Here is a 27,931-nt window from a genome sequence, read left to right on the forward strand (position 1 = left end):
TATTATGACCAAATCCTACAACCTGATGACAAGTGCTAAGAAATGAAGGCCAGGCTGGAGAGACCTTATATCCAATTCCACACTACATACGGTTTTGTACTCTTGAAGAATATCTCAACAATTCTGATCGAACACACGCATCAGGCACGCACACGCAGTCCACTACAGAGGTTACAAAAAGCTTTCATTCGCCAGTGTTCGCCGTAAAGAAACATGAGAAACGGGTGAAAAAGTTCTGGTCGCTGCTACCTAAAAGACCGGGTTTTAAAAACTGGACGCTCGCGGACGGGAAAGGCCGTCCCCACTGCCTGACTTCCGGCGTCGTCCGTTGCCACAGTAACCGGAAGCTGACGCTACGGCTCCGCCCCCATAAAGATCATAGAGTTCCGGAAGGAACCTGAGCAGAGGCGGCCCGAGGGGCTTCGAGCCGCTCGGCTGTGGGGCGGCTGGTGCAGAAATGACGACCTTAGTGCTGGATAACGGAGCCTACAACGCCAAAATCGGCTACAGCCATGACAGTGTGTCGTAAGTGTTGGTCGTCCCCGAGGGACAGGACGCGTACGCCTTGTGGCCTCCACAGACTGTGCTTTCCGACTTGAGCGGTCCGCAGACGCCCTCGCGCGGCGCCAGCCCGAGTCGAGGGATGCGGCTCGGTTTGGAGCTGGCTGGGTGGGTTTGATGCTCCTAACCGAAAGTGGTTTTCGTTAGGGGCTGCGGGGCTCCGGAAGTGGCATGTATATTTCCTTTGGCAACAGGAAATAGGTTTCTCGAGATGGACCGAGGGAACCAAAGAGAGAGTTTATGAGATTTCAGAAATAGTGGGCAACGTTTGGGGGGCATGCTCGCCTTTTGGAGAAACGCCAGTTACGGGGATTTATCGCATCCCCCAAAAGGTTCAGTGCCCACCAACGGCTAAGATTGTAAAACTAACATTAGAATCCAGGGAGTTTGAAGACGTTGGGCAGCCAACCTACTTGAATGGCTTGGTTGGTAAAACCAGGAACGCTAAAGTGGCATATCTTAAGATGTGCTTCATAAAATGTATGTTTGAATTAGTAATACACCTTTCTCAGTGCTTGAGCTCAAACCAGGACCTTGCACGGGTAAGAAGAGCCACACCCCCAGAGCCTCGTAGCACTAAGTGTAATCCAGGATGACCTTAAACTTCAGATCCTCCTGCCTCCATCTTCTGAGTGCTAGGATTACTGATGAGGGCTATCGCTTCAGGCCTAAGTGGGCATTTGACTGAATTTTTTAAAAAAATATTTATTTATTTATTATGTATACAATATTCTGTCTGTGTGTATGCCTGCAGGGCGCATATCAGATGGTTGTGAGCCACCATGTGGTTGCTGGGAATTGAACTCAGGACCTTTGGAAGAGCAGGCAATGCTCTTAACCTCTGAGCCATCTCTCCAGCCTCTGATTTTTTTTTTTTAACACTAGGTGTTGAACCCTTGTATTTTGAATAGGCACTATATTACTTAGCCCAGCCTGTTTTACTGAATTCTTACAACTTAAGTGCTATTGAAAGACATTTATTAAAATAAGACTTCTGCTACGTAAATTTTTTTTCCTTAAGTGAGAACCAGGTACCTGGGGCTAGAGAGATGGCCTAATGGTTAAGAGCCCTTTCTGCTCTTCTAAGTTTACTTCCCAGCACCTACATGGAAGCTAACCGTTACCTGTATCTCCAGCCCTAGGAGATCTCACATCCAGAAAAACTACCCAGACACGTAAACAAACAGATGCATGCCAATAGCATATACATAGAAAGGGATTATTTTTTGTTTTGTTTTTTGTTTTTAATGCAATAGCAGAACCACACCTGCCCCCAAGGGTTCTTTAAGATCCCTGAGAAAGCAGAGAGTCTGTTGGACCCCAGCATTGTAAACACGACAACCTAAAAGTATTGTTTTAGTTCCTCGGAGACAATGAGAAACACTAGTTTATGAATAAAGCAGTCTTAGCACACAGGTGTTCACTGAGTACAGCTGCTTTTTAGGATCTGAATATTTGGAAGATGATTCTTATTTCTTTGCACCTAGGGTCATTCCCAATTGCCAGTTCCGATCAAAAACAGCGCGTCTTAAAACGTTTACTGCCAACCAGATTGATGAAATAAAAGACCCTTCAGGACTCTTTTACATTCTTCCTTTCCAAAAGGTAACACATTTATGTTTTATTTCTGATATTATAAACCTATAATTGTGTGTGGTGGGGGGACAGGGTCAGAGTTGAAACAGGTCTCATTTCTCCCATTGTGCAGTCCCGAGGGATGCTCCTGTTCCCTCCCGTCTCTCCACTAGGATGCGAGGAGAAAAAGTGTGTGAGCCACTGCAGGTCTGGGTATCAGACTTGCTATTTTTATACATGTGTGTGTAAGCGCAGGTGAGACAGTTGCTGACAGCGGTCAGAGGTGTCAGATGCCCCTGGGGCTGGAGCTATAGGGTACAAGTGAAAATATTTTTAGATCTCTACATACTTTTTTTTTCCAGTTTGAACTAAAATGACAAATTGGTTTTTGTTTTTTTTTTTTTTTTTGGTTTTTCGAGACAGGGTTTCTCTGTGGTTTTGGAGCCTGTCCTGGAACTAGCTCTGTAGACCAGGCTGGTCTCGAACTCACAGAGATCCGCCTGCCTCTGCCTCCCGAGTGCTGGGATTAAAGGCGTGCGCCACCACCGCCCGGCCTAAAATGACAAATTGGAATGAAATTGTTTTAGTAAAAAATAACCATGATTTAGTTACTCTTTGTAATACTTTTTATTTGTATTACATTTTATTTGTATTAAAACAGGTGGCATGCATGCCTTATGTATTGGTGTGCTGTTTGACCCATTGACATCTTAGTTGTTGTTCATTGTAAGCTTTTGAATGTTTAACAAGGAGAACACCACCTCTATAACTGATTGACGGTTGTACAGCACAGAAGGTGGCCATTCACAGCTAGAGCCCAGGGATTTAGAACATGTTGATTGTTTTGTTTTTTTTTTTAATTTATTTATTTATTAAAGATTTCTGTCTCTTCCCAGCCACCGCCTCCCATTTCCCTCCCCCTCCCCTAATTAAGTCCCCCCCCCTCAGCCCGAAAAGCAATCAGGGTTCCCTGTCCTGTGGGAAGTCCAAGGAACCCCCCACCTTTATCCAGGTCTAGTAAGGTGAGCATCCAAACTGCCTAGGCTCCCACAAAGCCAGTACGTGCAGTAGGATCAGAAACCCAGTGCCATTGTTCTTGAGTTCTCAGTAGTCCTCATTGTCCGTTATGTTCAGAGAGTCCGGTTTTATCCCAGGCTTTTCCAGACCCAGGCCAGCTGGTCTTGGTGAGTTCCCAGTAGAACATCCCCATTGTCTCAGTGTGTGGGTGCACCCCTCATGGTCCTCTCGTGCTCTCTCTCCTTCTGCTCCTGATTTGGACCTTGAGAATTCAGTCCTGTGCTCCAATGTGGGTCTCTGTCTCTGTCTCCTTTCATCGCTTGCTGAAGGTTAATATTCAGGAGGATGCCTATATGTTTTTCTTTGGGTTCTCCTTATTTAGCTTCTCTAGGATCACTAATTATAGGCTCAATGTCCTTGGTTTATGGCTAGAAACCAAATATGAGTGAGTACATCCCATGCTCCTCTTTTTGTGTCTGGCTTACCTCACTCAGGATAGTGTTTTCTATTTCCATCCATTTGTATGCAAAATTCAAGAAGTTCTTGTTTCTTACTGCTGAATAATACTCTAATATGTATATATTCCATACTTTCTTCATCCATTCTTCCATTGAAGGGCATCTAGGTTGTTTCCAGGTTCTGGCTATGACAAACAATGCTGCTATGAACATAGTAGAGCATATACTTTTGTTGTATGATAAGGCCTCTCTTGGGTATATTCCCAAGAGTGGTATTGCGGGGTCCAGGGGTAAGTTGATCCCAAATTTCCTGAGAAACCGCCACACTGCTTTCCAAAGTGGTTGCACAAGTTTGCATTCCCACCAGCAATGGATGAGTGTACCCCTTTCTCCACAACCTCTCCAGCAAAGGCTATCATTGGTGTTTTTGATTTTCGCCATTCTGACAGGTGTAAGATGGTATCTTAAAGTTGTCTTGATTTGCATTTCCCTGATCGCTAAGGAAGTTGAGCATGACCTTAAGTGTCTTTTGGCCATTTGAAGTTCTTCTGTTGAGAATTCTCTGTTCAGCTCAATGCCCCATTTTATAATTGGGTTGGTTAGCCTTTTACAGTCTAGTTTCTTGAGTTCTTTATATATTTTGGAGATCAGACCTTTGTCAGTTGCGGGGTTGGTGAAGATCTTCTCCCAGTTAGTGGGTTGCCTTTTTGTCTTAGCGACAGTGTCCTTTGCTTTACAGAAGCTTCTCAGTCTCAGGAGGTCCCATTTATTCAATGAGGTCCTTAATGTCTGTGCTGCTGGGGTTGTATGTAAGAAGTGGTCTCCTGTGCCCATGTGTTGTAGAGTACTTCCCACTTTCTCTTCTATCAGGTTTAGTGTGTTCAGACTGATATTGAGGTCTTTAATCCATTTGGACTTGAGTTTTGTGCATGGTGATAGATATGGATCTATTTTCATTCTTCTACAGGTTGACATCCAGTTTTGCCAGCACAATTTGTTGAAGATGCTCTCTTTTTTCCATTGTATACTTTTAGCTCCTTTATCAAAAATCAGGTGTTCATAGGTTTGTGGGTTAATGTCAGGGTCTACTATTCGATTCCATTGGTCTACTTCTCTGTTTTTATGCCAATACCAAGCTGTTTTCAATACTGTAGCTCTGTAGTAGAGTTTGAAGTCAGGGATGGTAATGCCTCCAGACGCTCCTTTGTTGTATAAGATTGTTTTGGCTATCCTGGGTTTTTTGTTTTTCCATATAAAGTTGATTATTGTCTTCTCCAGATCTGTGAAGAATTTTGATGGGATCTTGATGGGGATTGCATTGAATCTATAGATTGCTTTTGGTAGAATTGCCATTTTTACTATGTTGATCCTCCCAATCCAGGAGCAAGGAAGATCTTTCCATTTTCTGGTGTCCTCTTCAATTTCTTTCTTCAAAGACTTAAAGTTCTTGTCAAGTAGATCTTTCACATCCTTGGTCAGAGTTACCCCAAGATATTTTATGCTATTTGTGGCTATCGTGAAAGGTGATGCTTCTCTAATTTCCCTCTCTGTTTCCTTATCCTTAGTGTATAGGAAGGCAACTGATTTTTGGGAGTTGATCTTGTATCCTGCCACATTACTAAAGGTGTTTATCAGCTGTAGGAGTTCTTTGGTAGAGTTTTTGGGGTTGCTTATGTATACTATCATATCATCTGCAAATAACGAGAGCTTAACTTCTTCTTTTCCGATACGAATCCCCTTGATCCCTTTATGTTGTCTTATTGCTATTGCTAGAACTTCAAGCACTATATTGAAGAGGTATGGAGAGAGTGGACATCCTTGTCGTGTTCCTGATTTTAGTGGGATGGCTTTGAGTTTTTCTCCATTTAATTTAATGTTAGCTGACGGCTTGCTGTATATAGCTTTTATTATATTTAGGTATGACCCTTGTATCCCTAATCTCTCCAAGACTTTTATCATAAAGGGGTGTTGAATTTTGTCAAATGCTTTTTCAGCATCTAATGAAATGATCATATGGTTTTTTTCTTTCAGTTGATTTATATGCTGGATTACATTGATAGATTTTCGTATGTTGAACCAGCCCTGCATCTCTGGGATGAAGCCTACTTGATCATAATGGATAATTTTTCTAATGTGTTCTTGGATTCGGTTTGCCAGTATTTTATTGAGAATTTTTGCGTCGATATTCATGAGTGAGATAGGCCTGTAATTTTCTTTCTTGGTTGGGTCTTTGTGTGGTTTTGGTATCAGGGTAACTGTAGCTTCATAAAAGGAATTTGGCAATGACTCTTCTGTTTCTATATTGTGAAATACATTAAGGAGTATAGGTATTAGCTCTTCTTGGAAGTTCTGGTAGAATTCTGCATTGAAACCATCTGGTCCTGGGCTTTTTTTGGAAGGTAGATTTTTGATAACGGTTTCTAGTTCTTCGCGGCTAACAGGTCTGTTTAGATCGTTCACCTGGTTTTGGTTTAGCTTTGGTATGTGGCACTTATCTAAAAACATGTCCATTTCTTTTGCATTTTCTAGTTTTGCGGCATACAGGCTTTTGTAGTAAGATCTAATGAGTCTCTGAATTTCCTCTGTGTCTGTGGTTATGTCCCCCTTTTCATTTCTGATCTTATTTATTTGCGTGTTCTCTCTCTGTCGTTTAATTAGTTTGGATAGGGGTTTGTCGATCTTGTTGATTTTCTCCAAGAACCAACTTTTTGTTTCATTGATTCTTTGGACTGTTTTCTGCGTTTCTATTTTGTTGATTTCCGCCCTCAGTTTGATTATTTCCAGTCTTCTGCTCCTCCTGGGCGTGTCTGCTTCTTTTTTTTCTAAAGCTTTCAGGTGTGCTGTTAAGTCTCTGATGTATGCTTTCTCAGTTTTCTTTAAGTGGGCACTTAGTGCTATGAACTTTCCTCTTAGCACTGCTTTCATAATGTCCCATAGGTTTGAATATGTTGTTTCTCTATTTTCATTGAATTCCAGGAAGACTTTAATTTCCTTCTTGATTTCTTCCTTAACCCAGGTGTGGTTCAGTAGTTGACTGTTCAGTTTCCATGAGTTTGTCGGCTTTCTGGAGGTAGGATTGTTGTTAAATTCTAACTTTAATCCGTGGTGATCTGATAAGACGCAGGTGGACACTGATATTTTTTTGTATCTGTGGAGGTTTCCTTTGTTTCCGAGTATGTGGTCAATTTTCGAGAAGGTTCCATGGGCTGCAGAGAAGAAGGTATATTCTTTCCTATTTGGGTGGAATGTTCTATAGATGTCTGTTAAGTCCATTTGCTTCATTACCTCCAGTAGTTCTCTTACTTCTCTATTAGGTTTCTGTCTGATTGACCTGTCCATTGCTGAGAGAGGTGTATTGAAGTCTCCTACTACTAGTGTGTGTGGTTTGATATCTGCCTTGAGTTTTAGTAATATTTCTTTTACATACATGGGTGCTTTTATATTAGGGGCATAAATATTCAGGATTGAGACATCATCCTGACAAATTGTTCCTGTTATGAGTATAAAGTGTCCATCTCGATCTCTTCTGATTGATTTTAGTTTGAAGTCAGTTTTGTTAGAAATTAATATGGCCACACCTGCTTTTTTCTTAGGACCATTTGCTTGAAAGACCTTTTCCCAACCCTTTACTCTGAGTAGATGCCTGTCTTTGTGGTTGAGATGTGTTTCTTGCAAACAGCAGAATGTTGGATCCTGTTTTCGTATCCAATCTCTTAGCCTGTGCCTTTTTATAGGTGAGTTGAGACCATTAATATTAAGTGATATTAATGACCAGTGGTTGTTCATGCCGGATATTCTTGTTGTTTTTGGAAGTAGAATTTGTGTGTCTCCCTTCTTTGATTTGTGCTAGTGAAGGGTCGCTAGATGCCTGAGTTATTGTAGGCAGTGTTGGCAATGTTGGATTCCTTGGGTTGCGGTTTTCCTTCTATTACTTTCTGTAGGGCTGGATTCGTGGCTACGTATTGCTTAAATTTGTTCTTATCCTGGAATGTCTTGGTTTCTCCATTTATAGTGAACGAAAGCTTGGCTGGGTATAGTAGTCTGGGCTTGCATCCATGGTCTCTTAGCTTCTGCAGTACTTCTATCCAGGACCTTCTGGCTTTCATTGTTTCCATAGAGAAATCAGGTGTAAGTCTGATCGGTTTACCTTTATAAGTTACTTGGCCTTTTTCCTTTGCAGCTCTTAGTATTCTTTCTTTAACCTGTATATTTTGTGTTTTGATTATTATATGGCGAGGGGATGTTTTCCTTTGATCCAGTCTGTTTGGTGTTCTGTATGCTTCTTGAATATTCAAAGGAATATCTTTCTTTAAGTTGGGAAAGTTTTCTTCCATAATTTTGTTCAAAATATTTTCTGGGCCTTTGAGCTGTGACTCTTCTCCTTCTTCTATTCCTATTATTCTTATATTTGGTCTTTTTATTGTGTCCCATAATTCCTGAATGTTTTGTGATAAGAATTTGTTGGCTTTGCAGTTTTCTTTGATCAGAGTGTTTATTTTCTCTATGGTGTCCTCAGAATCTGAGATTCTTTCTTCTATTTCTTGTATTCTATTGATTATGCTTGTTTCTGTAGGCTGTGCTCGTTGACCTAGATTTTCCATATCCAGCTGGTCCTCAGTTTGTGTTTTCTTCCTTGCTTCCATTTCAGTTTTCAATTCTTGAACTGTTTCCATTACCTGTTTGATCGTTCTTTCTTGGTTTCCCAGGGTATTATGTACATATTTACTCATTTCTTCAAATTTTTGGTTATACTTCTCATCCATTTCTATAAGGGCATTTTTCACATGTTGTTTAAGGGACTCTACTGCTTTCAAAAAGTCAATTTTTTCCACTTCTTCTGTGTTAGGGTGTTGGAGACCTTCTGTTGTAAGATCATTGGATTCTGGTGTTTTCATGCTGATTTTCAGATTATTGGGTGAATTCTTTCCTTGATGCCTGCCCATCTCCTCCTATCGATGCTATCTAAGGGGTCTGTTAAAACTGGTTCAGGTTTCCTTGTTTTGTTTTTTAAGTTTGTGTGGGGATGTGAGATAACAGGACCTCACGCCGTCCAGTGGGAGGGTGTGGGATAACAGGACGTCATGCTATCCTGTGGGGGTGTGGGAGATGAACAGATGTCACGACGTCCCGTGGAAGTGTGTGAGATGAGCAGACGTCACGCCGTTCCATGGGGCGTGGGTGAGATGAGCAGACCTCACGCCGTCCTGTGTGAGGGTGTGGTATGAGCAGACGTCACGCCGTCCTGTGCGAGGGTGTGGTATGAGCAGACGTCACGCCGTCCTGTGTGAGGGTGTGAGATGAGCAGACGTCACGTCGTCCCGTGGAAGTGTGTGAGATGAGCAGACGTCACGTCGTTCCATGGGGCGTGGGTGAGATGAGCAGACGTCACGCCGTCCCGTGGGAGGGTGTGAGATGAGCAGACGTCACGTCGTCCCGTGGGAGGGTGTGAGATGAGCAGACGTCACGTCGTCCCGTGGGAGGGTGTGAGATGAGCAGACGTCACGTCGTCCCGTGGGAGGGTGTGAGATGAGCAGACGTCACGTCGTCCCGTGGGAGGGTGTGAGATGAGCAGACGTCACGTCGTCCTGTGCGAGGGTGTGAGATGAGCAGACGTTACATTGTCCCAATGTCATCCCAGGACTTGGGGGTGGCCGTCTAAGGACGGCCTTCTAGGGTCAATTCTCCTCTTTCATCCTGTCAGTTCTGGATAGAACACAGGTCCCCAGGCTTGTGAGTCCAGCTCCTTTATCGCCCTTAACCTTACGCTTAAAAATTATTAAAATAGTCTTGATTATTAAAGGGCTTTTTATGTTTTGTTCTGTCTTAATTTTAGGGCTACTTGGTGAATTGGGATGTCCAGCGACAAGTTTGGGATTATCTTTTTGGAAAAGAAATGTATCAGGTAACAAGTTAGAGTATGTATTAAAATTCTATTTCTGCATCTTAATTCAAATGAAGAATCAGATTTACATTTATAAAGTTTTATGTGAACATTTAAGACTTACATGCATTTAAGGCACTCAGATGTAGGTTTTCCTGAATCTTACCTATTTATTTAACTTGGAGGCCGGGTCTTACTGTGTGTCCCTGGTTGGACTGAGCAGAACTGACTCGCCTCAAACTCTTCCTTCGGAGTGCCCTGCCGGTGGTAAAGGCATGCACCACCACCCCTAGTGTGGTCTCTGAATAGTTAGAGAATGCGAATAACTACAGCCTCCAGGTTGAAGACTTAAGTGCAAGGCAGATAATCTGTGTGAAGCTCAATAGTAAATTTTTATTTCCTGTTTCTACTCTCCTTTTCTGCAGCTAGGGAGTCAAACTGTGATGTTTTTGTGTGCTAGGTGATTGATTCCTCCCTCTCTCAGCTACTTCCTTAGCCTTTGACTATATTAGACACATACATGCATATACATACATATGCAGACCTATACATATCCTTTCTGTTTAACCAAAAGATATGTTTGCCTGGGGCTGGAGAGATGGCTCAGTGGTTAAGAGCACTGCCTGCTCTTCCAAAGGTCCTGAGTTCAATTCCCGGCAACCACATGGTGGCTTACAACCATGTGTAATGAGGTCTGGTGTCATCTTCTGGCCTGCAGACATACACACAGACAGAATATTGTATACATAATAAATAAATAAATATTTTTTTAAAAAAAGATATGTTTGCCTACACATCTGAATAGATGGCAGTTATAAGAATTTTATGGTTTTTTTTTTAAAAAAAGATTTGTATTATTATTTACTTGTGTGTGTGTGTGTTTGTGTCTATCTGTGTGAGCGTATGCCCCGTGTGTGTAGGTGCCCACAGAAGCCATGGAAGATCTTTTGGAGCTAGAGTTACAGATGGTTGTGAGCCGAGATGCGGAGAATTTACTTTGTGTGTATGGGTGTTTTACCTGCATTTGTGTCTGTGCACCACAGGCATATACTACCCATAGAAGTTAAAGAGGATGTCAGATCCCCTGGCTGGGATTCGAACCCGTGCTCTCTGGAGGAGCACCCAGTGCTCTGAACTACGGAGCCATTCCTTCAGCCCTGATTATATATGGTTTTTAACAACTATAGTGTAACTGTAGCCCGGCTGAGAGGATGCTCAAGTTTTAATCTACCTCGAGACTGTGGTGTTGAAAGGACAGAAAGCCCAAGGGAAAATCCAGCTGAGATGCCTAGGTTCCAGGAAGCTGCACCACCGTCTCCTTCACTCAGGCTCGCACTGAAGACCAAGGAGCCCTGGCTAAGCTTGTAGACACAGTCAGAGCATAGTCATGAGAAGGGCGTCCCTGGGGAGGGTGCCCTGGGCCCAGATCCTGAACTTGGAATTGCCAGTATGGAAAGGGAAAGGAGAAGAGACCAGACACAGCCATGAATCCTGCTGAGTTTTCTGCAGACCTTTCTCTAGAGAGGTCTCTGGAAACTTCTTGCCTTTTTTTTCTTTTCTGTGAATAACGAAGTAACAATGGCTGCACTAATTGGGTTGCAGCTGCCCTTATTTTTGTCTCTAAAAGTTTGACACTTTGGCAAGCCTATGTTTTTATCTTATTAAGGTAAGATTGTGACTAGACTCTCCGAGTTCAAATATTAGCTATGGCCCCAAGTGGCCATATGAATCTGGGTAACATATTTTTTTCTGTGACTCAGTTCATGTATTAAATGAGGATTACTGTCAGTATTAGTAATACGAGGATTAGATAATTTTGTTTATTTTATACTCACACACATACATACACACATATGAAACAAATTTGATGATTATCAATATAGATTATAAAACTTGGATTTTTTTCTTCCATAGGTTGATTTCTTAGATACTAATATTATTATAACAGAACCATATTTTAACTTCACTTCAATTCAAGAGTCAATGAATGAAATTCTATTTGAAGAATATCAGTTCCAAGCAGTGTTAAGAGTGAATGGTAAGTTACAAAGTTTTATTGAAATTTCACTCAGAGTATGGTTATGAATGGGGCAAAGAAACTTAAGATCCTGAGTAATAAGTGTAGTTTTTAGCTCTGAAGGAAATAAAACCTAGAATTTTTATTTTAAGCATAGAACTTTAGTTTGGCCTCATTGGCACAGGTCTGTAATTCTAGCAGGATTGAGAATTTACAGTTTGCCTAAGCAATTGAGTAACAGTCTGCCATGAAGAAAAAAGTGTCTAAGTAGTGAGTTCCAGGTCTCTGAAAACTATAGAGTTAGATTCTAGCTCGTTCACCTTCCAAAAGAAGGCCAGAGTGACAGAATAAAAGGTCGTGTTCTTTTCCTGTTTACTGTGTAAGTGTGAGTTTTAAAAGTTTCAACATTGAGATCTGAAGACAGTTGTAAAGGGACCAGAGAAGGCTCAGTGGTTAAGAGTGCCCATGCTCTTACAGAGGACCCACTCGTAACTCCAGTGCTTTGGGCTCTGCAGGCACCGGTACTCAAACACATTCACACACAGACACATACATGTAATTGAAGATAAAATCTAAACCGGGTGGTGGTGGCACACACCTTTGATCCCAGCACTGGGGACACAGAGGCAGGCGGCTCTATGCAGCGAGTTCCAGGACAGCCAGGGCTACACAGAGAAACCCTGCCTCAGAAAACATAAATACACTAGTCGGTCAGTCAGTCCTAGAAAAGAGAGAGTTATAAATACTGTTAGGAGTTTACAATTTTCTTAAAAATTAAAGGCTTTTTTGTTACTGTTCATGTGGTTCTGTTGTCGTGTGTTTGTTTGGAGAGAGGGTCACTCTATGTAGCCCTTGCTGCCCTGGAACTCCACTGCCCGTGTGCTAGGATTAACGTCGCGCGCCGCCACTCTTGGCATAAAGGCAGTTTTTGTCGTTTGTGTTTGCCTTAGTTTACTGCTTTTCCTTATTAGTTTAAAGTCATAGTGTATTTTTGTGTGTTCACTTTCCCCCCATCACCCTTTGCCCAGCCGGCGCCCTGAGTGCACACAGATACTTCCGCGACAATCCTTCTGAGCTGTGCTGCATCATCGTGGACAGTGGCTACTCCTTCACACACATCGTCCCCTACTGCAGAAGTAAAAAGAAAAAGGAAGCAATTATTCGGTGAGCTGTGTGTGGTTTTTATCTCATTTCTCATCCTGTGTCAGTTTCATGTCTTAGGATGAAGTGTGTGATGACTGAACCAAAGTTGAATTCTCTCCTTTTATAGGATAAATGTGGGCGGAAAACTCTTAACGAACCATCTAAAAGAGATCATATCCTACAGGTAATCACTGACTTTGAACTTGGGGAGGATGCGGTACCACACGCCCAGCTAGAGGTTGGCTTTTCTTTTCCTTTTTATATTTTGGATTTTTAAGATAGGATTTCTCTATGTAGCCCTGACTGTCCTGAACTCAATCTGTAGATCAGGCTAGCCTCGAACTCACAAAGATTCACCTACCTCTGCCTCCGGAATGCAAGGATTAAAGGTGCGCACCACCACTGTCTGGCTTTATAACTTTTCTTAACTACCGAGTTTATAGCATGTTACTTGTGCTGTGGTTAAGCCTGTCTCCCCTTTCTTAAAGTGTAAGTCTAAAAGTTCAAAACTCGTGAACAGCCTTCATAATATTAGGATTATGTAACTACTATGTACTATTGGATCAGGTCAGCTGGGCTTGATTTCAGAGTGCTGTGATATTTAATTCCCTTCTCTAGCCGTGAGAAAAAGCAAATGGAAAAGGAGAAAAAGGTTAAGACAAGTGAGGGTGTAGGGAAACAGGGACAGGCACTGGGCACATACCTATAATCCCAGCACTTGGCCTGGCCAGCAGATCAAGAGTTCAGTATTAGTCTGGGCAACATAGTGAGTGATGGGGGAGTGTCATATCAATCTGTTGATTTCATTGGTTAAAAAATAAAGAAACTGCTTGGCTGGCCCTCATAGGTTAAAACATAGGTAGGCGGAGTAAACAGAACAGAAGGCTGGGAGAAAGAAGCTGAGTCAAAGAGTCGCCATGATTCTCACACTCCAGACAGACGCAGGTTAAGATCATTCCTGGTAAGCCAGCTCATGGGCTACAGCAGATTATTAGAAATGGGCTAGTCCAGGTGCGAGAGCTAGCCTAGAAGAGGCTAGATAAAAATGGGCCAAGCGGTGTTTAAAAGAATACAGTTTCTGTGTAATTATTTAACTATTTCGGGTAAAGCTAGCCGGGTGGCGGGACGCAGCCCAGCCCGCCGCTCTTATTTCAAAAGTGAGTTCATTGGCTATCCTTGGGGTACGTAGTGAGATGCTATCGGAACTACATCCTCCACTGTATCCGCGTAAATAAATGCAATGCAGATACTAAAGAATATTTACATTTTAATGATAAACTCACAGGAGGTAGGAAGGAAAGGGCCGGAGCCGCCTCCCGCGCGCGCCCATTTATCTGTAGGTATTCGCCCGAGGCAAACCCCGCCCCCTCAAGGGGCTGTCTTAACCCTACATCTCCCCCTTTTGTCTAAATAAGACAGAGCTAAACCAAATATAACTATAAACAATAATAACAAATGATAAATATAACAAACAATATTGAGAACAAAAGTTTTGCTAGGCATTCTATCTCAAGGAGTCTAAATAATGTAGAGAGTAACTACTATTAAATAATCTTCAACTCCATCAAAGATCCGAGAAGGGAATAAATATTACTTAAGAAATGAGAGATATCCAAAATGTGCAACAAATGACAGAGACAACTGACTACCTGGGCAATCATCCAAAGTCTCGTTTGCAATGTTGAGTCAACCAACTTTGGCTAAGGCCTAACATAACTGACATACCATTATCAAATGCAAGGAACTTTCTTAGAATTATCCTACCCTGTCTTGGCAAGATAAGACAATCCTGTTTCATATCTTAGTCAGTAGTTGAGGTATGGGTTTTTCTTAACCCAAAGGCCAGTTCTGCCAAGAAGACAAGCTCCCAGTGGAGTGTCTTTGGTGCTCAACGTTCTCTCGGGAGTAGAGTGGTGTTGCCAGGAGTAATTGTGTCTCGTAGGCACAGAATTCTAGGTTAGATTAAAGGCCATTTTCTACAGCTCTTCAAAGAGGCTGAAGATTATACTATCTATACTAAAAATAATCTCTATGTATCTAAAAGACCTGATTAACCTAACAATAAATATGACAAACATATAATTCTCAATACCTATCTAATTTTGAAAACTAAGAGAATAAACAACTGTGCAATATATGAAGACAATGATCTTCACCTGTAAACAATGTCATTACATATCAAATGTAAACAATGTTATTACATAAATAGTACCAGAGGTAGAAATGTACATTGTGATATGATAGATGTATCCATACAATATAAGCATACTCTTATACAAAAATAGAGGTAGGAACACTCATATTCAATATTCAATATATCAATATACAAGAAACAGTACCAATATAATTTTCTAAAAACAGTAAGTCACAAATACCAATCATCCCATCAAACCAGTTAATCCCCCCCTTTTTATTTTTTTTTTGTATATACCCCTAACTCCATACAATATCTCCCCATCCCCTCAACCCATTTATCTGTAGGCATTCGCCCGAGGCAAACCCCGCCCCCTCAAGGGGCTGTCTTAACCCTACACTCCACAAAAGACTTTAAACTATACACACAGAGGAAAATATTTAAAGCAAAAGCAACAGTATGCAAAGTATATATTTTCCCATGAACAACTTAAAGTAATTGGGTAGAAGTGTACAGTAAAGTTTGCAAATCGTGAGTGCAATACAGTAAAACATAGACATGACCACATCTGTGACTACTTCAGGAAGCAGCTGAAGCAGAAGGATAGGGTAGGTTCTTCTGAAATACATTTTGGGCTGACAAGAAAGGTTAACTCGGGTGGTAAGGATGCTTGCCTGCAAACCTTAGATAACCTGAGTTTGATCCCCAAGACCTGATGATGAGGGGAGAAAACCGACTTCACAGAGTTGGCCTCTGACACCTATGCCATGGCACACCTGTGTGTGTCTGCTTGCACACACATAATAAACAAATAAAAACAAATTTAAATGACGTTTTAAAGCTATATATGTTAGCTAAATACATATAAAATAGTAGGCACAATGTATTATTTTAATACATGTAGATGACATATATCATTATTTATCTCTATGTATATAATTATGTGTAGAATGTATGGATCAGATCAGGATAATTAGAATATCACCACAGACATTGTCTCACTGGGTTGGGAATTTTTTTTGGAGGGGGGTTGGGAATTTTTAAAATCTTTATTGACCGTTTTGAAAAACGGAAGTATTTTGGACTATAGTCGTCCTGGTGTCCTAGAGCATTAGAAATCACTTCCCCTGCCCAGCAGCACCTCCACATCCATTGTCTGTACTCCACCTCCTGTGTGGGAACCACTCTCAGGGTAATAGATTAATTTATGTGCGTGCGTTCGTGCGTGCGTGTGTGTGTGTGTGTGTGTGTGTGTGTGTGTGTGTGTGTGGTGTCGGGACAGCTTTGTGGAGTCCTATCTCTCCTGTTGTTATGTGTGATCTCCAGTTGATCTCAGGTTGTGGTGTTTGCCCAGCAGGTATCTGTTTGCTCACCGAGCCATTGCAATAGCCCTCAGGAGAGATTTTGATGGCTTTTAAGTATAGGAAAGCTTTAAATCTCATATATAGTCAAAAGCTTTAGAAATGCAAAGGACTGAGCTAGCCATAAATCTTAGAAGCAAATGCAGGGCATTGTGTTGGTCAGCTTTGAGTTAGTGTAGTTAGTATGCAAGATAATCGATTTCATTGGGGAGGTTCCTTCTGACTTCAGTTCCCAGAAGTTGGCTCCGGTGGCCTGGCTCTACAGCGATGGGCCAGTGGCACAGGGCAATGTAACTGGGCATGGAGGTGCATGCACTCAGGAGGCAGAGGCAGGGACGGGTAGATCTCTGAGCTCAAGCCAGCCTGGTCTACACAGTGAGTTCTAGGACAGCCAGGGGTACACAGTGAGACCCTGTCTGCAAACACACAAACAAAAAGAAATAATAGCATAGGAAAATTTTCCTGGGATAATATTTAAATGAAAACATAAAATAGACTGTAAATGGATACTGTGCATTCATTTCCAGGCCGCCCAGACCCAAATAATCACACAAAAACTATGTTAATTACAACACTCTTTGGCCAGTGGCTCAGGGGTATTTTTAGCTAGGTCTTACATCTTAAATTAGCCCATTTCTGTAAATCCATATATTGCCACAGGCTGTGGTTTACTGGTAGTGTAATGGCATCTTTCTCCTTCGGTGACTACATGGTGTTTTATTGACTCTACCTACTCTCTCTATATATCTCTGTTTAGATTTCCCGCCAAAACAGCTTTATTTATCAACCAGTAAGAAGAAAACTTACAGGTGGGAATCCCACATCAATAGTCGTATAGCGTATAATAAAGTCTGTGTGCAAAGACAAATATTCGAAGGAAGGGACCTCATTAAAAACAATCCCATTTTCTGCATTGTCTTTGATTTTACTCATCAGATGGCCTGTGTTCTATGTACTGCGTGCTGACACATAATACTTGGTGATCAGAAAAGACAGTGTTAGAGAAGGCGCTATGGTGAGAGTCCGAAGTTCACTCTGGTCAGCAAGACCACCTGACACCCTTCCTGAGTTTCTGTCTCTGCAGCTGAACTAACACTTGTCCTCTACAGAACAACGTACAGATGAAATATGATAAAGTGAGGACGTTCTGTCAGGTTAAGATTTGGTTTACACATTCAAGAATTTAATATTCCAACCTGAGCATGGTGGCCCAGACTTAAAAGTCTGACCTAGGAGGATTTCCATGAGCTCAGAGCCAGCCTGGGCTACATAGTTCTGTCCTGTACTGTACAGGCTGGACACAAGCTAGCGTCATCAGAGGAAGGATCCTCAGTTAAGAAAATGCCTTAGTAAGATGAGCTGTAAGATATCTCCTTATCTAGTGATCAATGGGGGAAGGCCTAGCCCATGGTGGGTGGTGCCGCCCCTGGGTTGGTGGTCCTGGCTTCTATAAGAAAGGTGACTGATCAAGCCAGTGGGAACAAGCCAGTAAGCAGCTCCCTCCATGGCCTCTGCATCAGCTCCTGTCTCCAGGATCATGCCCTGTTTGAGTTCCTGTCCCGACTTCCTTCAGTGATGACAACAGCAATGCTTAAGTGTAAGCCAGTGTAAGCCGAGTAAACCCTGTCCTCCCCACCTTGCTCTTCAGCCATGGAGTTTTCGTTGCAGCGATAGAAACCCTAAGACAGGTGCCAACCCAGACAACATTGTAAGACTGTTTGGACACCTACACACACACACTTAGAAATGTAGTATTTAATGCTTCCTAAAAACCATTTCTATATTAATTCTGGATTGTTTTGTCTGTGTGTTTGTGTGTGTGTTTTCCAGCCCTAGAAAAATGACTTAGGTACTGGAGGGATGGCTCAGTGGTAAAGAGCACTGGCTGCTCTCCCAAAGGACCCTGGTTTGGTTGCTAGCACCCACCTGTAGGCTAACCACTGTTCATAACTCTAGTTCCAGTACTCTTCTGGATATTGCACACAAGTTTACAGACATACATGCAAGCCAAGTACACATACGCATAAAATAAAAATAAATCTTTAAAGGGAACTTAAATGGTGCTTTAAGGTTATATTCAATTGCTTCTCATTTCTAGCTTTATTACGAACTGCACTTACTTTTGTTTGGGGGGATGGGTGGTAAATATGCACGAGCATGCCTGCATGAAGGTCAGAGGACAGCTTGGGGGAGTTGATTCTCTCCTTCCAGCCGTAGGTCCCAGGGATTGAACCCATCTCATGAGGCTAGTGTGTTGAAGCCCTTGCCAGCCCTCGCATCGTCTGTGTTTTGTCTGTTAGGCAGCTGCATGTCATGGATGAAACCCATGTGATTAATCAAGTGAAAGAAGACGTGTGCTATGTGTCTCAGGATTTTTACAGAGACATGGATATCGCCAAGTATGTATAATGTAATCTCTTATGCGGGAAGCTAGTCTTCAGGTGGTGTGAGCAATTAATTTTGATAAATATTTTGTTTTTCAGGTTAAAAGGAGAAGATAATACAGTAATGATTGACTATGTTTTGCCTGACTTCAGTACAATTAAAAAGGGCTTTTGTAAGGTAATTTTTAAATTTCTTTTTTGTTTCATATTTTTATTTAGTGTATGTGGGTATTTTGTTCACATGTATGTCTGGGAAGCATACATGTGCAGTGCCCACAGAAACCAGAAGAGGTAGTCAGATCTCCTGGAATTGGAGTTATGGATAGTTGTGAGCCCCTGTGTGGATAGGTGCTGGGAATTGAACCTGGGTCCTCTAGAAGAGCAGCCAGTCTCTTTAACTGCTGAGTTATCTCTCCAGCCCCTGTAAGGTAATTAAAACAAAATTTTGCATAATATCTCCTCAAGTGACAGCATCAACCCGATTTGCAAAGCATTTCACATTTAGCTGAATGGACAGGGTCTTACGGTGACAACCTTCTTTAATGCGGTCCTTTTTTAGCCTTTTCTTTAGGCACACGTGGATAGATTTAATTAATGAGTTTCTCTAGGAAAAGAAAGTCAGATGATAGCATACATGATAAGTCTTAGAGATAAACAGGTCATTGTCTACATTATATGAAACAATTTGTTTAAAGAATTATTTTAAGCCCGTTGGTGATGGCACACACCTTTAGTCCCTGCACTCGGGAGGTAGAGGCAGGCAGATCTCTGAGTTAGAGATCCTGGTCTACAAAGCTAGCTCAGGACTGCACAGAGAAACCCTGTCCTGAAATACAAAACAACAACAGGAAAAATAGTTTCAATCCAGTTAGAAATTGGTTCTTTTTCTGTTGTGAAAATGAGTGTGGCTAATCCAAGACTGAACTGACGCGTGGCGGTTCCTGTAGAATCAGAGTGTAGTGAAGGGCAGGCGAACTCCACCGCACCTTCCAGTTCATCTTGAATGTCAAGGCCATTTCCAGGAAAAGGCGGCTCTGTGTTTGACTGAAGGCTGACCTTCTAGTTAACAGCTTGTAAAGGACTCTTGGGAAGTTAACATTTTCTGCTGAGAAGTGTAAGATGTGACAGTATCCATTTAGAGTAGCAGGGAACTGCAGAGCCTCAGAATCGGCTATAGGTAAGATCATTTTTAATATATTGTTGTAATAAATAGTAATGAAAGTGAAGTAGGACTGCATGATGAGCATGTAGTGTTCAGTGAGACGCAGTCTGTAGGAAGATTCGCACACCTTCAGTCTAAGTAGACCACAACGCTAACCCAGTTATGTTTACGTGGTTTCATAAGACAGGTGAGCGATGAGCATCCTGTTTAAAAAGGAATGATAACTTACTTGTAAATTGCATCAACCTACTTAATGGGCATTTATTTTATGTTAGTGTTTGTACTTAGCAGGCCTGAAATTTTTTCCGTACTACAGAGGTCAAATATAGATTGAAATTCACAGAGGAAAATTGCCCTAAACGTGTAGACTGTGGAGCTGTCTCAGACACTTGATCATCTATCTACACATGTTTCTGTCTGATTATGGTCACAATCCTAAGATTAACACGATGCTGTGGAGAATGTAAGATAGAGCGGTAAAGTTGTCTGTTTCCACAGAGGTGGGGCCTGCATAAGGTCACAGTGGTGTCTAGTTCCTCCCAGCCTGACAGATCACAGAGTCAGGAGAGATTAAAAATGTATGTGTATGGTGGGGGCTGGTGAGACCGCTCAGTGGTTAAAAGCATGTACTGCTCTTCCAGAGGACCTGAGTTCGATTCTAGCACCCATGCCAGCTGGCTCACAGCTACCTCTAACTCCAGCTTCAGCGAATCTGAGGCCCCTGGCCTCCTTTAACACCTGCATCCCTGTGCGTATTCCCCTGACACACCAATACACATAATTTAAAAAGTAAATAAATATTAACATCTGTATGTTTTCTCTTCTTCGTCCTTGGGGTTGGTCAACTAGGAGTTTTTCTAAGACCTGTTCTCCTGCGCTGTGAGGGACTAAGCTCTGCCAGTTTCTTCCTGACCAGCACCTGCTTGGTGGGCCTGCCTTGTTGAGTTGCTCTCACGGTCGAACAGTATTTACTCCTTCTCTTTGCGGGGTATTGGGGAGTGGTGTAAGATTGTTTGCAGGTTCTGCTGACCTGTGACCTTGAGAACAGAGTCTAGTTAGAGCTTCTTTAACTCGCTGTGACTCTGTGGCTTGGCGCCTGGTCCTGAGTGGGTTGGCAAGGGAGTGGAGAAGGTGCAGAAATCCAGCTGGGTCAGGTGGGCTGTGTACACTCTGATGGAGTGGCACCAACTGCCACAGCAGTCTGGAGCCTCAGCGTGTTTATTACAGCAGGGCTGGAGGAGACGGAGTCTCAGCTGGAGGCATCTGATACAGTTGTCTCCCGCTGGGAAGTTGCTGGTTTTTGCACACAGTGGTCAGTCGTTAGGAAACACTCCTGCTTGGATCAGAGGAAGTTTTGCCTTTCCAGCCGTGACCCTTATGGGGGAGGCTTTGCCTTTCCAACTCATGTGTTGAGGCATTGGTTCTTGATGTGGTTGCGTCAGGTCCACAGAACACACTCACTCAGAGATTCATCCACTTTTTACACACTCAGGGCTTCCTAGCCCCCCAAACTAACTGTTAGTAATTTTCATATGTAATATACACTTTATCAGATGAGAATATAAAGTTGGTTGAACTGGGCTCTTGCTAGACTAGCTATTACAATAAGTATATGTATAAAAAGAATGGTTTACTCTTCATTGATTAATGTTAAAATTTATCCTCCACACATATTTAGTCGTTTATGTGAACGTTATTATATCTATAGTAAGCTTAATTATAAAATTTGAGTTTCTTTAGTACTTCATTTTGTTGTTTCCTGCTAGGAAAACAAATATTGATGAAATTGGAAAAACGTTGTATGTAATGACAGAAGTGTTTGTGGGTCTTCATACTTAGCTTCTTAGTCAGTGTTCTGTTGCTGGGAAGAGACCACGACCACGGCAGCTCTTATAAAGAAAGCATTTAACTGGCGCTGCCTTACAGTTCAGAGGTTCAGTCTATTATCGTCCTGGTGGGAAGCATGGCGGCAACAGGCAGACATGGTGCTGCAGAAGGAGCTGAAAGTTCTAGATCTGGATCGCAGATGACAGGAAGAGAGAGACACTGGGCCTGGCTTAAGCCCATCCCCAGTGACAGACTTCCGCCTCCCAGGAGTGCCACTCTTGGGTGACAAAACATTCACATTTATGAGCCTGTGGGGCCGTTCCCATTTGGGAAAACTCAAAAGTGCTGATTTCCAACTGCTGGTAGAAGGAACAATAGCATACAGAGAGATAAGGTCAATAATATCAATGACAAAGAACAGAAATATTTTATTTCTTCTCAGAAAGAGGCTGCCTACTAAGGTGTGAATTGTCAGACCTAAACTGATTAATGATTACCACTTTCTGCAGAATCATATGAAACAAACTGATAGTTTCTTTAATGGTCCTGGAAATAAATGTACGAGGCCCATTCAGTAAGTCATGGGTTTGGCTGACCAGTATCCCACGGTCTTGAAAAATCTCTTCATCTGTCTGTGTCTAACAATGTTCTGGAATTGTACTCTTGAGCAGAAAAGACTTGTACTTGCAGATTACACATTAATGGCTAGGGCCGACATTCGGCAGGGACACTGAGTGCTGGCTCTTTTCCCAGGTTAGGTGTTTGGTCAGTCAGCCTGATCCTCTTCTGTGAGTCAGGGCTTTAAATAAACTAAACACCTTTCATGTCCTCCAGTCCGTGCTGGTCCCAGGTATTGTCTAGTATCGACAAAATGAATTATGCATAAGCTGAATCTACTGTCTGCATGCGTGCGTGCGTGCATGTACGTGTGTGTTTAGTTTCATTTTGCTTTGAACAGGGTCAGGGTCTCATACTGTGGCTTAGGCTGGCCTCAGACTTGCAGAGCACCCCTGCTTCAGCCTGCCAAGTGCTGGGATTACAGCTGTATACACCATACCAGGCTTAATGCTAGTTGTAAGCTAATTTGTAAATTTATAAAGAATATTTCCCATTCCACCTTAGACAAATGATCATTCTTCTATGGAGAATGGTACTGTTTTTCTTACTACAACAATTATTTAATTGGATTAGAAGTGGTTTATATTTATAGCTTTATAGTTTTCCTAGTAATGTTCTATAATTATCTGGAAAGTTTTGTTTAAAATTTATGTTATGAGCAGAGTGTTCCCAAATGTTAGCAAACTGAACCATTCTTATCCTGGTTACACTGTGAATGTAATTTCTGCTGTTCTTTGGGCTGGTGTGATAGAGCGTGAATAAGTCACATGACCTTCGTAGGCCTAATTATATCATGAATGAAACGACAATATGCCTGTCTTAGTGTTATGTGAAGTTTGTGGAATCATGCATATCAGATGTCTAATGCAGTGAATGGCATGTGTTATTTTGCATGCCGTTGTCCAGGAAGAACACAGTCCCTCTACTAGTATCACATCTTCCTAACTATCATTTGTCATGTGAGCGCGATAATGCAGCCCTAACTCTCTGTCTTTCTTTGCTTCCAGCCGAGAGAAGAGATGGTGCTCAGCGGCAAGTATAAATCTGGGGAGCAGATTCTTCGCCTCGCCAACGAGAGGTTTGCTGTTCCAGAAATACTCTTCAACCCTTCTGACATCGGCATTCAGGAGATGGGGATCCCAGAAGCTATTGTCTATTCGATTCAAAACCTCCCTGAAGGTATGTTAATGATTCCAGTGACATGCTGAAGAGAAATCATAGCAAACACTGGCTCCTGTATGATTGCAGACAGTTCCAGACCCTGGAATGCACTTGAGTAGTTCTTGGCCCATTTGGTCTGGGTCATAAATTGTATTTTGCAAAAGTCATTGTGGTCTATTTAAGCATCAGTACATCCTTCCGTAAGTATTAAATTGCTCTATTCATTTTAGAAAAGATTGTTTTTTTTTTTATTTTTATTTTTGAGGCACAGCCTTCTTATGTAGGTCAGACTGGCCTAGAAATCACGACTTCCCTGCTCCAGCTTCTGAATGTTAAAATCATAGGCATGCACTTCAAGGCTCAACTGAAAGTTTTAATTCAAATTTGTACAGAATTAAAATGACTTATTCATTCTGCAATATTATAGAATAACATACAAGCTTACTTTTAATAATATAGACGGTAAGATGGCCCAAGCCTGTGTGTACAAGCCTGAGAACCTGGGTTAGTTCCCTAGAAGTTATGAAAAGGTGGAAGGAGAGAACCAACACCATAAAGTTGTCCTTTGACCTCTACTCTTGCTCTGTGGCGCGACTGCCACTTCCCCCTCCCCCATGTGTATGCGCACACAGGAAGAATGAATGAGTGAATGACAGAGTGGAGGTGAGTGGAGTACAGTGTTCATGGTGACTTCTGCACTCTTCTGAAGCATAAGTAATTAGTGTCCCAGGGTTGCAGAGTTCTTTTCTATCCTACCTTCCTACCTTAAAGGTGTGTGTGCTTGTGTGTGTGAGAGAGAGAATGTGTGCCTGTATGAGTTATGTGGACCACATGCATGCAGGTGCTCTCAGAAGCTGGAGAGGGCTTTGGATGCCCTGGAGCTGGAGCTACAGGCAGTTTCAAACTGCTGGATATGGGTTCTGGAAATTGAACCCAGGTTCTTTACAAGAGCAGTAAATTCTCCAGCCCTCCCTTCCTTTTATATTTATTTATTTGTTTATTTTTTTTTATTTTTCAAGACAGGGTTTTTTCTATATAACAGCCCTGGCTGTCCTGGAACTAGCTCTTCTAGACCAGGCTGGCCTCAAACTCAGAGATCTGCCTGCTTCTGCCTCCCGAGTAATGCTGGGATTAAAGGCATGTGCCACCACTTCTGACTGCTCTGTAGGTTAGTACCGGTTCACTGTATGATGCCTGGTGTCGGCCATCACATACCTTTAGAATTCATTCACACCTAGGCTCTTTATGTAAAGGCTGTAGACTGAGTATTTTTCCCCATCAACAGTAAGTGTTATGTAGTTGATAAATTGGTTTTAGTTTGAGAACAGGAAATTTGAACTAACAAGTTAAAAATACCAAGGAAGGCGACCCCCGCAGTTTGAGGAGAGAAGGATGATAAATGTGGTCCAGCATAGTCAGTAGTTCACCCACCCTGAATTTTTGTATTAAGGATTTGTGAGGTCATATTTGCTGTCTTGAGTGTCTCCACCAGTGTTAATTATTGCCTTATCACACACAAATCTTGAAGCATAGCAAGGTGTGCTGGTGCATGTCCATAACCCCAGTGTTCTAGAAACGAGGCTGTCCTGCCTTTGTCTCACCAATAGCAGCAAGAAAATCTCAGTAGTGAAACAATCAAAGAATTTTAAATCTTAACAATGGATGCCAGGGTAGTTTCCCAGCCCTAACTCCGATTGCTGCTTGCCTGCCTGCTCAGCTGAGCCTTGCCAGGGACAAGTACGTTTTCTAACACTGTTTTTCTTCTTTTTCTCCTTTAAAGAAATGCAGCCACATTTTTTTAAGAACATCGTCTTGACGGGAGGGAACTCACTTTTCCCAGGATTCAGAGACCGGGTTTATTCAGAAGTCCGCTGTCTGACGCCAACAGACTATGACGTGTCTGTCGTGCTGCCCGAAAAGTAAGTGCCCTTTGTAAAGGAGCAGAGCCTGCGGGGAGGTGGCCTGCGGGGAGGTGGCCTGCGGGGAGGTGGCCTGCGGGGAGGTGGCCTGCGGGGAGGTGGCCTGCGGGGAGGTGGCCTGCGGGGAGGTGGCCTGCGGGGAGGTGGCCTGCGGGGAGGTGGCCTGCGGGGAGGTGGCCTGCGGGGAGGTGGCCTGCGGGGAGGTGGCCTGCGGGGAGGTGGCCTGCGGGAGATGTGAGTTCACAGCTTGGCTCTGTGTAGATTTATTCCCCAGTGGGAGCCTCGTTTTCTTTCTCTCAAAAATGAAAGTTTAAGTCGTAAGTGAGTTAAAAGAGATGACATGGAACGTGCCGACCACATTTGACACGTGATAGGTGATCAGTAACATGAGCTCTTCCCACGTGTGTCAGTCCTGGTTCCTGGGACTTCTACAGGTGAAGAAGCCGAATTCTTACTAGATTGAACTTTGCTGTACCATCTTGTGATGAGTTCTGCAGAATGGAAGTGTAAGAATTGAATTATTAGGATAAGCTATATCAGTTCATATCTTTTGGAATTGAATTATTAAGATAAGCTATATCGGTTCATATCTTTTGGAATTTTTTAAGTTCTAAATGTTCTCAATGAACCTTTATTGTTAACTAAACTGGGTATTTTTGTTGTTGTTGTTGTTGTTGTTTTTTAATTAAAAATTGTTGTGAAGTCAAGTTTGGTGGTGCTTGCCTGTAATCCAAGCTTTGGGAATTTAGAGACAGAAGAATCAGGAGTTCAATGCCAAGCTCATCTACATAGCAGTTTTGAAGCTAGCCTGGTCTGTGTGAGACTGTTCTTAGAAAAACAACAACAACAACAACAAACTAAGAGAAATCTTTTTTAATGTCTACTATGCTTTTTATGAAAAAGAGCAGATAGTATAATTTCAACATGAGCGGTTAAGGTAAAACTACAGAGCTGTGGGAATGGTTTCAAATCCCGTCTTACTCAGAGCTTAGCATTGGACAATGGAGAGAGAAGGCCTGTGAGTCCCTGATTCATGTGGTCAGTTCACAGCAGTGGCCAGAGTAAAGCCCAGTTATGTTAGCTGAATCAAGACGGTCTTTAATTTTATTGGGGTGTGTGTGTGTGTGCTACAGGCATGTGTGTGGAGGTCAAAGGACAACTCTATGGAGTTGGTTTTCTCCTTCTATCTTGACATATGTCTTAGGGATTGAATTCAGGTTTTCAGGCTGAGGTAGCACGAACTTGTCTAGTAAGTCAGCTATATCAACTGCCCAAAACAATAGCTCTTCGTTTGTTTGTTTGTTTGAGGTAATCTCACCAGCTAGCCTGAGACTCACTATTTAGACCAGGATGGCCTCGAATGCGTAGACTTTACTCTGCCTCTGTTCCTGCCTCCTGGGTGCTAGGATTAAAATGTGTACCACCATAGTATGGCTAACTCAAAGCTTGCCTAGTGTTAATGGCAGAGTTACAAATAAGATCCCAGTCTAATTAAATCTAAAGGTTTTCTTTTTACACCAAAGTATTTTTTCAAGCCGTAGTAGTTTATAGAAGGCTCTCATTGATATTGCTTTTTGTTTTCCTTTGATTTTGTTCTTTGGGACCTAGTGTTGCTTGATATGTAGCCCAACAGACCCTGAACTGGCGATCATTATGTCCATGTTCCCAAGTGCTGGGATTATAGATATTCACCACCTATAAAACTTCCATTTGTAGTTGTAATTGTTGTTAACAGTTAAAGAATTGTTAGATGCTGGAATAATTTTTGGTCAGCAGTAGCGCTCATGGACTTCTTAACGCTGGGTTTTTCATCTTGCACATACACGTCTGAGACCAAGGGAGTGACCAGAATAGCTTTTGTTCTTTAGTTCGATTGTACGGTTTTCCTTTTAGAAGGAAAATGCAGGCACAAATATACAGACATAAATAATCCATTAATAAAAGGTTGCAAATGCGGTAGGTGAGACATTTCTCTTTACCTCCTCTGATCTCAGCTGGGGAAGAGGAGAAGTAGAGTTGAGTCAGCACAAAGCACTGGTGGCTGGAGACAGCAGAGCCAAATGGAGTGTTCTACTAGATCTTACCTCCTGTCTGTTCCGTGTGATTGCCAGCAGTGTTTATAGCAGCAGCAGTACAGCCTGAAAGTGGCGCTGAGAAGGTTGCTAGGTCCACAGTACAGCTCAGGGGCAGGGTAGCCTTGGAGCCTCCTGTTCCTACCTCCAAAGTGGGACTGACCCATAGTGTCCATGGCTTGCTGTGAGAATCATTAGGTTAACACATCCTGGCTTTGGTTTTGGGCCAAAGTTAGAACATTTTTCCGCTTACTCCTCTCCAGCTTTTGTTTATGTTCAACCACTGGTCTGTACTGATGAGGAAGAGTTTATGTCTACACCATAAATGAGATTCGCTACGTCGAGCAGAACCTGCAGTCTAGTCAACATTTGATCTATAAACCATCAGTTGGTGACTATGTTTATTTATGTGATCTCTATTGCAGCCCTATTACTTACTCCTGGGAAGGTGGAAAATTGATATCTGAAAATGATGATTTTGAAGATATGGTGGTTACAAGAGAAGATTATGAAGAAAATGGACATAGTGTCTGTGAAGAGAAATTTGATATTTAAGAAACATTTTTGAATGAAAGTCTTGGAAAGTTTAACTTCAAAGTTCCTTTTTTTTTTTTTTTTTTTTTTTTTTTTTTTGGTTTTTC

The 27,931-nt window shown here is 42.2% G+C and overlaps 1 protein-coding gene across 3 annotated transcripts; it reads left to right on the top strand.

Annotated features, from left to right (window-relative positions):
• Positions 1-384: 384 nt before the first annotated feature.
• Positions 385-27,931, top strand: Actr6 (actin related protein 6). Of its 3 annotated transcripts, XM_041669755.1 has the most exons (11): positions 385-525; positions 2,049-2,166; positions 9,445-9,513; positions 11,407-11,530; positions 12,538-12,673; positions 12,780-12,836; positions 18,448-18,546; positions 18,631-18,709; positions 23,146-23,317; positions 25,080-25,218; positions 27,716-27,929. In XM_041669755.1, the coding sequence occupies exons 1-11, from the start codon at positions 458-460 to the stop codon at positions 27,843-27,845; spliced, it is 1,191 nt and encodes a 396-aa protein (XP_041525689.1). In that variant the 5' UTR covers positions 385-457; the 3' UTR covers positions 27,846-27,929. The 3 variants fall into 3 exon arrangements, with proteins under 3 accessions (XP_041525689.1, XP_041525694.1, XP_041525698.1); XM_041669760.1 differs by lacking the exon at positions 18,448-18,546 and having other exon boundaries at positions 27,716-27,931; XM_041669764.1 differs by lacking the exon at positions 385-525 and having other exon boundaries at positions 2,087-2,166; positions 9,445-9,526; positions 27,716-27,928.

This window comes from Microtus oregoni, unplaced genomic scaffold (genome assembly GCF_018167655.1).
Source record: "Microtus oregoni isolate MIOR12 unplaced genomic scaffold, Mior012 000001F_ref0000356, whole genome shotgun sequence".
In the NCBI taxonomy this organism is placed as follows: domain Eukaryota; kingdom Metazoa; phylum Chordata; class Mammalia; order Rodentia; family Cricetidae; genus Microtus; species Microtus oregoni.